General features: G+C 42.0%; 1 protein-coding gene across 1 annotated transcript in view; it reads right to left on the bottom strand.

Moving 5' to 3' along the window:
• Nucleotides 1-6903: 6903 nt before the first annotated feature.
• CSE1L (chromosome segregation 1 like) overlaps nucleotides 6904-12656 on the bottom strand; it is a 47785-nt gene continuing 42032 nt past the window's right edge. Inside the window, exons 22-25 of the mRNA XM_023195318.2 lie at nucleotides 11615-11696; nucleotides 9464-9610; nucleotides 8780-9011; nucleotides 6904-7431 (exon numbers count right to left, since the gene is read on the bottom strand). Of these exons, the coding sequence (XP_023051086.1) occupies nucleotides 7342-7431; nucleotides 8780-9011; nucleotides 9464-9610; nucleotides 11615-11696 (551 nt within the window). The 3' untranslated portion in view covers nucleotides 6904-7341. The remainder of the gene's footprint in view (nucleotides 7432-8779; nucleotides 9012-9463; nucleotides 9611-11614; nucleotides 11697-12656) is intronic.

Raw genomic sequence — 12656 nt, 5'->3', positions numbered from 1 at the left:
CATGTGCCATTATGCCCAGCTAATTATAAACTTTTTTTTGTAGAGATGTAGTCGATGTAGTCTCACTGTGTATCCAGGCTGGTCTCAAACTCTTGAGGTCAAGCAGTCCTCCCACCTCGGGCTCCTAGAGTGCTGGGAGGCATGGGTCACCGTGCCTGGCCTAAGATGGTTTTTAAATTTAAAAGTAGATTATGAAAAGTTTGGAAGTTGCCTACAAGCCCCGTATCCAATCACAAATCTTAGCGTATCTTCCACCCTTCCCCAGGCAGCTCTACCACGACCTTACCTACAGTGCACACACTGGCTCCATCAGTTGTCAGGCGAGTGTTGAGGTGTGCCCGGAGCTCTGATTTTTGAGGTGTGCCTGGAGCTGATACTGCTTGGTTCTTTGTAGTATTTGCCTTTTTCAGTCTATTTCTTATGGCTGCCAAAAGACCTCCCAAGGCAGATGGCCTGAGATTCTCTGTAGTTTGGAAGTCGCTTGGCCCTTTTGCTTTGCTAACCTCTGATGGGTGTCTGTTCTGTATGCAGAGAATATGCGCACCTGGTGGGTGGTTGAAAATGTGCTGGCAGCTTTGTAATGTGTGCCTGAAAAGTCTGAGTCTTAGTAAGTTTCTTTCCTGGTTCCTTGGATTTATGAACAAGAACAATGTAAACACAGTTGAAGGCTGAATCAAACTTCAGCTAAGAAAAACGGAAATGCTTAGAACTTCTGCAGCCCAGAGACCACACAATTTTTGGCCCAGCGAGGCCCGCAGTTCCCAGGGCGATGATGCTCGGCCCCATGGGCCCTGATTACCACAGTTGATATTTTTTCTGCCACCTCTTGCACAAAAGCAAAGCTGCCAGAGTTTCAATCCCGACGTTATCCAGCTGTGTGATTCGGTAGGTTTCTGTACTTCTCAGGAATAAAGAGTGCGAACCTGTTTGATTCTCAAATCAAAGACTGCATGAATGGTATTTAGGCGCTGTTTTGGGGTAGGGGTCATTGGGGGGAAAGAAGCCTCACACTAGAAAAACGAACTACTTTAGAACAACAAGGCTAATTAGGCAAAAAGCAATGAATCAAGAAAACGAACATCATGTGGTATTCCAGGCCGAGCACATGTTTATCTTCTACAATGAGAAGCCATTAATGACAACAAAGAGGAGGGGGAGGTCAGCAGCAGGGAGTTTCTGACACAGGAAAGTGGATACACATGAATCCTGAAAGGTGACCTTGCAAAGTGGAAGTCAGAGCCCTAAACACCAGCAGGACAGGCAAGTAGGGATAGGAGCCCATCTGCCCAGGAACACCAGAATGGAGAGGCCCCAGTGGGAGCCCTAGCAGCCTACCTGAAGAACTGTTGTGGTTCACAAGAGCCAGGGCTGTAAAAAAAAACATCCAGGGGCATGTAATACCCAGGATGACAAAGCTAATAAAAGTCCAGAAAAACCACCACGAGAAAGTCAGGATCCAAACACAACACAAGTTAAAATGGGGAATGCCTTTGAGCAACTGATGAAATACGAGAGGCAAACTATTCTATTTGACCTTATGAACATTCATTCTCTCTGGAGGGATGCAGAAGTCAAGACACGGGGAGGGAAATGTAATCTTTGCACACTGCTTGACACAGCACTAAGCCCAGTTTACACTGTCATAAAAAGTATTTATCAGCTTCAGCTTTTAAAAGGGAACTACAGATAATGCACAGAAAACTGGAAATACCATCTCCTTTAACAATGGGAAAGTGAAAGCAGAACCCACCAGTTAGCAAGCCTGAGAGGCAGAGGGGACATATCTTCGTTGTCAATGCTGAGGATTCAAGAGACATTGAGAAAGATGATTAAATATTTTTAAAAAACAAAATGCTATTACAGATGCTCCTCAACTTACGATGGGGGTCACATCCTGATAAGCTCACCATAAACTGAAAATACCGTAAGTTAAAGTGCATTTAACACACTTAACCAACCTACTATCCTAGCTTAGTCTATCCGACTTCAAACACACTCAGAACACTTACATTCACCTACAATTGGGCAAAATCACCTAACACAAAGCCAATTTAATAAGAGTTGAGGCCAAGACAGTAATCCCAGCACTTTGGGAGAGTCAGGTAGGCGGCTCACTTGAGGTCAGGAGTTCGAGACCAGCCTGGCCAACATGGTGAAAACCCATCTCTACTAAGAATACAAAAATTATCTGGGTGTGGTGGAGGGCATCTGTAATCCCAGCTACCTGAGAGGCTGAGGCAGGAGAATCGCTTGAAACCGGGAGGCAGAGGTTGCAGTGAGCCAAGATCGCGCCACTGAACCGTAGCCTAAGTGACAACAGCGAACCTATGTCCAAAACAAGAAAAAAGTATTGAATATTTCATGTATTGAATACTGTACTGAAGGTGAAAAACAGAATGGTCATATGGGTACTTTACAGTTTCTGCTGAGGATGTGTCACCTTTTTATCATAAAGTGAAAAAGCCCCTGGAACTTGAAACATTTTAAGCCAGGGACCACACTTTAAAAACTGGACGGTAGGAGTAGTAATGTAAACTAAATCCTTAATTTCATAGCAAGGGATTAACAGTTGTCTTAGGCCAGGCGCAGTGGCTCACGCCTGTAATCCCAGCATTTTGGGAGGCCAAGGTGGGTGGATTACCTGAGGTCAGGAGTTCGGGACCAGCCTGGCCAATGTGGTGAAACCCCATCTCTACTAAAAATACAAAAATTTGCTGGGCATAGTAGTGGGTGCCTGTAATCCCAGCTATTCATGAGGCTGAGGCAGGAGAATAATTTGACCGGGGCAGAGGTTGCAGTGAGCCAGAATCATGCCACTGCACTCTAGCCTGGGTGATGGAGAAAGACTCCATCAAAAAAAAAAAAAAAAAAAAAAAGACACCTATTAAGATGAATGTAACGGTGAAGAATTAAGGAAGAAACCCATAGGAGAACTATGGACAGCACTAGTTGAAAGTGGTGTCTCCAAGAGCGAAAGTAGGGGTAGGGTAGAAACTTGTTGCTCAGTTATAATCCTTGTTTATTAATGACAATTTTACCACATGTGCTAGGTGCTGTGGCTCACGTCTGTAATCCAAGCACTTTGGGAGGCTAAGGTGGGAAGGCTGCTTGAGGCTAGAAGTTTGAGACCAGCCTGGGCAATGTAGCAAGGCCCTGTCTTTATTAAAAATAAGTAAACCCGGCTCAGCTGGACTTGGTGGCTCATGCCTGTAATCCCAGCACTTCGGGAGGCTGAGGCAGGTGGATCATCTGAGGTCAGGAGTTTAAGACCAGCCTGACCAACATGGTAAAACCCTGTCTCTACTAAAAATACAAAAAATTAGCTGGGTGTGTGGTGTGCACCTGTAGTCCCAGCTACTTGGGAGGCTGAGACAGGAGAATCACTTGAACCCAGGAGGTGGAGCTGCAGTGAGCCGAGATCGCACCACTGCACTCCAGCCTGGGTGGGAGAGTGAAACTGTCTCAAAAACAAAAAAAATAAAGTAAATTGGAAAGCAGCTATGCTCGTCACTGTACCACCACCGTGGCCAACATGATGAAACCCTGTCTCTACTAAAAATACAAAAATTAACCAGGCACGGTGGCAGGTGCCTGTAATCCCAGCTACTCAGGAGGCTGAGGCAGGAGAATTGCTTGAAACCTGGAGGCAGAGGTTGCTGTGAGCTGAGATTGCACCACTGTACTCCAGCCTGGGCGGGAGAGTGAGGCTCCCACTCAACAACAACAAAAAAGTTAAATTAAAAAAGAAAAAAATGAATTTTACCACATGTATGTAATAGCTTGATTAAATGCCAATCTGATTATGCCTCAGAAGTAAGGAAAAATACCATTTTTGCTTATAAAAATGGCAACCAAAGAAATAATGCCCAGTGTAGGTAAAGGTGTGTTAAAGAAATTGACATGAACTTTGCACTAGAAAATTGGCTCAGTAATTCCACCTTCAGGAAATAAAGATTGATGGATAAAGATGTTCATCTCAAGAGTTGTCTACAAAATAAGAAAACCTCCAAGACATTCAACAATGGCTACAATTACATAATCTGGTAATGAAATATCCTAATGATAAATCACATATATCCATTGAATGTTTACCAAGTAAATATTGTTAAAAAAATTACAAAACTATATACAGAATGATCTCAAATGAACCAAAATGCTTAATGTAAGTTGGAATATGAATGATTTTTAATTTTTAAATATTTTTTCTGTATTTTCCAAGTTTCCCACAAAGAAAATACATTTAAAATAAAAACTCGGTGGCCAGGTGCGGTGGCTCACGCCTGTACTCCCAGCACTTTGGGAGGCTGAGGCAGGCGGATCACTTGGGGTCAGGAGTTTGAGACCAGCCTAACTAACATGGTGAAACCTTGTCTCTGCTAAAAATACAAAAGTTAACTGGGCGTGGTGGTGCGTACCTATAATTCCAGCTACTCGGGGCTGAGGCAGGAGAATCACTTGAAACCAGGAGGCGGAGGTTGCAGTGAGCCAAGATCACGCCTCTGCACTCCAGCCTGGGCTGAGCAAGAATCCGTCTCAATTATTTAAAAATCAGCTTGTTAAAAGACATGACTGAATACCATGGAGAATGAACGGACCTAGCTCTGATGAGAAACTGGCAATACTTCCCTTCTGTAAAAACATCCTGGGGTGTGGGTGGGGCCGCCCATGCCCAGACTCTTCCCCACAAAGCCTTCTCGCCTCCCAGGGATGCAGCACATTGGCAAATGTGCTCCGTAACAAACGCTTCCTCCCAGCCAAGTCCTCTGCTCCCCCAGCAGCTTTTCCTGATGCGTGCTTACTCTGCATAGGCTCTCTGCTTGAGTACTCTACATGCATCATCTCATTCTTACAACCACCTTGAAGGTGAATAATATGCTCATTTTTCAGAAGAGGAAAATAAAGGCATAGAGGTCAAATCGTTTGCTCAAGATCACAGTGGTGTGCATCACCACTGAGCTACAGTCACTAAGGCTTGTGAAAGAACCACTCCAGCAGTTTCTGTCCACCATGTCCTAAAATCTTTAAAGCCAGATATAAAAACTGTCTTGGATGATTGAATAAGCAACTTCAGTAGAAGGCATTTAAGAAAGTTATCTGATAATTAATGAACTGTGGTAAAGTAAGTAAATGTACTAGTCTTGCTGTTCAGTAACTATTTTAAAAGGCACACCATCTACTACTCAGCCTTTTGAACTGAAGAAGGAAAACGTTTGGAACACGATCTGAGTTTAATATGCTGAATCAAGCAGCCTCCAGAACGGTATCTGCTGGGCACTGACTGCTTCAGCAAGAGCGAAGCCAAATAAATACTTAAGGAGCTCATGTGAGTGAAAAACATACAGAAACCATCACCAGCAATTCCCTGTTGTCCATCCCAGACTTTCCACATAAATTGTTTGTGGCTTAAAAATGGATTCCAGTAATATCTCAGTATCTCCACCAACGACCACTTAAGCCAAAGTAATAATGTAAAATGTAGTATTCCCATTACTGTATCAAAACCAATGACAACAACAAAGCACTTAAAAGAGTAGATGGTTCAAAGAGACTTAAGATAGCTTGAAATTTCTCATGCAACATTACAGAAACAACAAGTGGCTGGGCACAGTGGCTCAAGCCTTTAATCCCAGCACTTTGGGAGGTTGAGGCAGGCGGATCACGAGGTCAGGAGTTCAAGACCAGCCTGGCCAACATGGTGAAACCCCGTCTCTACTAAAAATACAAAAATTAGCCAGGCATGGTGGTGTGTGCATGTAATCGCAGCTACTCAGGAGGCTGAGGCAGGAGAATCGCTTGAACCTGGGAGGCGGAGGTGGAGGCGGAGGTTGCGGTCAGCTGAGATTATGCCACTGCACTCCAGCCTGGGCAACAGAGACTCCGTCTCAAACCATTCGAGCCAAGTACCTAAAATTTAAAAAGATATTGCCGGGCGCAGTGGCTCACGCCTGTAATCCCAACACTTTGGGAGGCTGAGGCGGGTGGATCATGAGGTCAGGAGTTTGAGACCAGCCTGACCAACATGGTGAAACCCCATCTCTAATAAAAATACAAAAATCAGCTGGGTGTGGTGGCGGATGCCTATAATCCCAGCTACTTGAGAGGCTGAGGCAAGAGAATTGCTCAAACCTGGGAGATGGAGGTTGCAGTGAGCTGAGATTGTGCCACTGCACTCCAGCTGGTCAACAGAATAAGACTCCATCTTGAGGGGGGAGAGAGGGTTATCTAAACTCCTGTGAGAAATCACTTGAGCTGGGAAGACAAAAGTTCCAGTTTACACTGAATAGACAATGAACAATTCCAGCATAAATAAACTGTGCCTCACAAAATTTAGATACTGATTCTTCATTCCTCAAAAACGAATGCTATACAATTCCATAGGCCAGGCCAAGGGAGGGAGCCAGTGCAACCAACCTCACCAGGCATCCTTGCCGGATCCACCACTGGATGACTGGTTCTAAGGTGTCTGGGTTTGAAAAGTTCCAAGTAATCTCCACTCTCCAGGGAAGAGCAGAGATGAAAGAGATCAAACATCCACAGTCTCAAGTACTCTTAACCGCCACCCCATTAAGCCAGGCAGAGCATTTCTCCCAGAGGAGCCACCTACCCAAAACTCACACTGCCACCTAGGAACTGCTATAGAAAATTCTAGTAAATAAGTCCCAAATCTATATTAATGCCCCTTCCCCCATATTAAAAAAGACTAAATAATCTGAGTTTACATGATTTAGAAATTAGGATTTTATAGAGTCCAGGAAAGGAAAAGGGAGAAATTTAAAGAAATTCTTCATTTTTACAAAAGCATGAGAGAGCACCGAAAACCTGTCCTTAAGATGTTTTTAGGTACATATTTTAGGATTTTTATTGCTGATTAGAGATTTAAAACTATGAAATGTGCACTGCTTGGCAAGTAACACAAGTAATTCTTTACTTACATTTCCAATAAAAGCGTAAAGAAACAGACAAAAAATATAAAGGACAAGAGAAATACAAATAGCAACAGCTTCAAAACAAAAGGATTTAGTAACAAAGTCTCCACAGTGTCCGTCAAAATTTAAGATTATCCAAACCGTGCAAATATTCAACGCAAACCAATACCATACACTGAACTATTAATACTTGTCCCTTGAAGTTGCAAACTAGAAGCCACCCACATAAATGTATGATCACACAAACCAACTAATTTGCTCAAGGTTTAGATTAAAGCAACATTTAATATCCTTTACAAGATGGAATTTGTGACAAGTTCAAAAGGAAAACTTGCTTTGTTTTAATGCAGCTGTGCTCAGATGTCTGTGATTTCCTAGGAAACCATCTGGGTTTAGCCAATTAGAAAAATGCATTTTAAAGCAGTGTCACACTGGCTGCCTGAAGGTACCCTTGGAGATACTGCAGCGCTTCTGCATTCAGGCTGGTGCTCACCATTGATGGAACCTGCAAGAGATGGGAAACACACACTGGCTGTTGGAGATCTTGGTGCACCAATACAAACCCCATCTTCTACGGGAAAGCTGCCATAGGTCTGGGAAGAGCAGCCAATCATTAATCACCATCCAAAGATTCTCCAGAAACTCAACTGCTTTAATGCCTTCAAAAATAGGTCTAAAGAATAGATCCTTAAGGAATTACTATTATTAGGTGTGATAGTGGTATTGTGGTTAATTAAAAAGTCCTTACTGGTTAATGATGGAGAATGAGGTACTTACAGGTGAAACGATATGATGTCTAAGACTTGCTCAATACAGAGAATAAAAGGAGAAACAAATGAAACAAAACTGGCAAGATACTGGTAATTATTGAAGCTGGGTACATGCAGGCTTCATTATGTTCTTTCTATGTATGTTTGAAAGTCTCCGTAATAATAAATGAAAAAAATATATACATATATATATATACACCCCACACACACACGTTTTTCAAGAACAGGACCTCGCTCTGTTGCTCAGGCTGGATTGCAGTGGCACCATAATAGCTTACTGCAGCCCTGGCTTCCCAAAGCACTAGGACTACAGGCATAAATCAGTGTGTCTGGCTTGAAAAATATATATTTTATCAGGTAACATGTAAGAACTCTATAATAAGTGCTGACAAAATGCAACTATATAGCCATTATTAGGTTTATGCCGTGATCTATTAATTTCTGAGTATGCTGCAATTTAAAAAAAAATAACTCTGGCCAGGCTCACACTTGTAATCCCAGCACTTTGGGAGGCTGAGGGAGAAGGATGGCTTGAGCCCAGGAGTTTGAGACCAACCTGGACAACATAGGGAGACCCTGTCTCCATAAAAAAATAAAAACTTAGCTGGGTATAGTAGGTCCCAGCTACTTGGAAGGCTGAGAGGCAGGAGGATCACTTGAACCTGGGAGGTTGAGGCTGCAGTGAGCCGTAAGTGTACCACTGCATTCCAGGCTGGATAAGAGTGAGACCCTGTCTCTAAATAAATAAATCAAAATAAATCAAAATAAAAGTGAAAAAATGCTACCACATTTTAATAACAGATGGATTACTTCGATCTGGGAAATAAACACATTTCTATTAAAGGGATTTTTCCTCCTCTGTTCTCACTCCTAAATCCATTCACTTAAAATATATTTGTAGTACATAATACAAGAAAAAAAAGGGCTCAGTGTTTTTAATTAAAGAAAATAAGCTTGCTGTAACTCAATGAGATTTAGTTTTATTATGCCCACCAATGAAAACAGACACCAGAACAACTACTATCCTTTTGCCCTCCCATTAAAGTCTCCATTTATCACAGAGTTCTTTGACAACACACTTACCCTTCCTGGACAGGCGGTAGACAACTTGTGAAGTGACTGTGCCAGGTGAATTTTGGGGTTGTTCACCATTTGACCTACAGGATCATGCTCTTTTTTCCCAGCAAATGCCAGCTGTGAGAAGGCAGTCTGATATCCTGGTGTATCTTCTATGTCAATAAAATGTTCCTCATCAGGAATGGTATCATCTTCGGGTAACTCAAAAAGGCCAATCAAAGACTGTAATAATGGAGTCCTGGATTGGAAGAAAGCAAGAGATAAAAAGGTCAAGAAAATACCCTGAAGACTTAAAAGCAGCAATTGCTCAGAGACACAAAATTACAGACTCATAGTCTCAAGAATAAAAAGGGACCTTTGAAATTAAGATGGTTCTTTTCTTGGCTTGTTCAGTTCTTCCCCTTAAAGGTAAGTCAGTTTAGTTGGGCTTCTGTCATAAAACTGTCTTAGAGATAACCTAGATCAGACTCCTAAAGGGGTCCATGAATCCCCCTGAAAAAGAACCAGGAAACAAGATCATTCTAGGCCCAGAAGGATCCAGAAATCATGTCTTGGATCTGATGGTAGCTTGTGGATAAGCTGAGATCAGACCAAAATTCTCTTGTCCCCCAAGAGACTAAGCTTTGTTAATTTTGCAGTCATATGGGAAGGAAGCTATAACTTACAAAAACATTAAAACGAAGTTCTTACCACAGCTTGGTATACTCAGTGTCCATCATTGGGGGACATTCTGTTAGTAATTTAGTTATGCCAACCGCACAGATCTTTTTCTCTACGTTTCCAGATACTTTCTGAATTTCAGGAATAATAATTTTTTCCAGAACCATTCCAAACATTCTATTAAAGCAAAATAAATCCACTCAATATTAGACCATCACTATAATGAAATAGTAAAATGCTTAGATGTTATTTACACTCAGTTACTTCTTATGAATATAATAAATTACTAAATAACAAGACCGTTTTTTGATCAGCTGAAGAGACTGAAAGTCAAAACATAAAAAAATCCCATCACACCTCTACCCTGAAGCCAAATGCCATAATCTTTTTTTTGTTTTTGAGACGGAGTTTCGCTCCTGTTGCCCAGGCTAGAGTGGAATGGTACCATCTCAGCTCACTACAATCTCTACCTTTGGGGGTTCAAGCAATTTGCCTGCCTCAGCCCCGAGTAGTTGGGATTACAGGTGCCCACCACCACGCCCGGCAGATTTTTTGTATTTTTAGTAGAGATGGGGGGTTTCACCATGTTGGCCAGGCTGATCTCGAACTCCTGACCTCAAGTGATCCACCTGCCTTAGCCTCCCAAAGTGCTGGGATTACAGGCATGAGTCACCATTCCTAGACCTCTCTGCTTTTTTCTTTAAAAATTACACGTGTCCAGTCTCAAAAAAAAAAAAAAAAAACAAAGAGAGGAGCAAGGACTGAAAAAAGAATCACCCATCATCGTACCACCCAGAAACAACTAGTTTTAACATTTTTGGGTTATAAGCTTTCCAACTGTCTTTGCTTACATACCTGCAGGTATATAAATGCTAATGGCTGTTTAAAATAATTTGGCCAATCATTCTATGTTGTTGCAAACATGCTAGAAGTGAAGTTTTCCACAATTCTAAATGATGCAAAATCCTCAGTTTATGCGTTAATAGAATCAATTATTTGAAGTGGAAATATGGCTCATAGAGTATGGCAATTCTAATGCTCTGGATAAAAAGTGCATATGTTTTGCTCTCCAGGAAGATCATGCTAATTCAGGCTCCCACTAGCAGTGCATGAGATCTCCTCAAAATCCCCTACTGCCGGAAGCCATGTTTTCTGGTCTGCTTTCCAGAGTAATTCATTTTTCAGTCAGTGTAGAATTTGAGACACAACTGAGGTACAGTGATCTAACCGTCTCCAAAGAAACTTTCCCTAATAGTTGTTCTTTTTATTTTCGTTATAACTGTTTTATTCCCTAATGGGAAATGCCACCTAGATACATTCTTTGCATATCTACCAGATAAGTCAAAAACAAAGTTTTATTGGTCCTAAGTATTTCTCATTTGAAAAATTCTGCTGTGTTTGCATTAGCAGCACATATACTAAAATTGGAACAATATGGAGAAGATTAGCATGATTTTTTAAAAAGGGGGGAAGGAAAATTCTGCTGTTAGGGTTTTGTTTTTTTTTTTAAATTATACTTTAAGTTCTAGGGTACATGTACTCAACGTGCAGGTTTGTTACATAATGTATGTATGTGCCAAGGTGGTTTGCGGCATCCATTAACTCGTCATTTATATTACTTATTTCTCCTAATGCTCTCTCTCCCCCTGCCCTCCACACCCCATGACAGGCCCCAGAGTGTGATGTTCCCCGCCCTGTGTCCAAGTGTTCTCACTGTTGGATTCTCACCTATGAGTGAGAACATGTGGTGTTTTCTGCTGTTAGTTTGAATAAGGCAGGCTCCTGGAGACAACACTGACCATTTAACATAATATAGAACACTGGCTGTGGAGAATGCCAGCGTGTAGAGGGTCCTCTAACTAGAGGATTAGAAAAATGATTTCAGGATATTTTTTCTTTTTTTGCAATGGGGTCTCACTATATTGCCCAGGCTGGTCTCAAACTCCTGAGCTAAATCCTCCCTCCTCAGCCTCCCAGAGTGCTGGGATTACAAGCGTGAGCCACCACGCTGGGCCAGGATTACTTTTTCTTTACACCCAATACCTAAGAATATTTTGAAAACCACAGATACTATCTCCATACCAAGAACCACAACATCATCTATAAGACAGAGATACTGATTTGTACTAAAAAAAAGTCAAAACATTTTCTTCCTTTAAAAAATAATAAAAACAAACTTACTTTGGTTGTATACCATCAAATATTTCTTGTAGTGCTAGTGCCCCATATTTTATGCAATACAAATTAATAAAGACTAAAAAACCTGTTGAAAGAAGATACAGAATATCAACACAGAGAACTCACACACTAAACTGGTAATTGAGAAGTCTGCAAAATAAACCTATGCATAATCATTAACATCCAAAGGCTGTGGCGTCAATACTTGCCTTCTAATAAATAGAAAACTTGCCTTTCTATCATAGACCTTTACATGCCATCTCTCTTTGATTTATATTTCCTTATATTATTCTCTCTACTGAAAAAATGTTTTGGTATCCAACCATAAACCAACCTCTGGAACACAATATGACTGACACTAACTTAATGTTTGGAGAACACAAACATCTTAAACTATTCTTTTTTCTTGTGAGAAGGTTTCACTCTGTCACCTAGGCTGGGTGCAACAGCGTGATCACAGCTCACACAGCCTTAACTTCCCAGGCTCAAGTGATCCTCCCACCTCTGCCGCCTGAGTAGCTGGGACTACAGGCGCACACCACCATGCTTGGCTCTTTTGCAGAGACAGGGTCTTACCATGTTGCCCAGGCTGGTCTTTAACTCCTGGGCTCAAGGAATACTCCCACTTTCACCCCCCAAAGTACTGGGATTACAGATGAGAGCCACTGCACCAGGCCCTTAAAATATTTTCTTTCTTTTTTTGAAACAGGGCCTCACTCTATCACCTAGGATGGAGTGCAGTGGGTGTGATCTTGGCTCACTGCAGCCTCAACCTCTGGGACTCAAGTGATCCTCCCACCTCAGCCTCCCAAGCAGCTGGGACTACAGGCACATGCCACCATGCCTGGCTAATTTTTTTGCACTTTTCGTAGGGACAGGGTTTCGCCATGTTGCCCAGGCTGGTCTTGAACTCCTGACCTCAGGTGATCCACCGCACTTGGCCACCCAAAGTGCTGCAATTACAGGCGTGGCCACACGTGGCCAAGTATTTTTTGCATAAAGTTTAAAACGGATAAAAAGTTTATCTGCAACCATAAAGTCTAAG

This window comes from Piliocolobus tephrosceles, chromosome 20 (assembly GCF_002776525.5).
Source record: "Piliocolobus tephrosceles isolate RC106 chromosome 20, ASM277652v3, whole genome shotgun sequence".
Classification (NCBI taxonomy): Eukaryota; Metazoa; Chordata; class Mammalia; order Primates; family Cercopithecidae; genus Piliocolobus; species Piliocolobus tephrosceles.
This window is presented reverse-complemented; position numbering and strand designations above follow the sequence as displayed.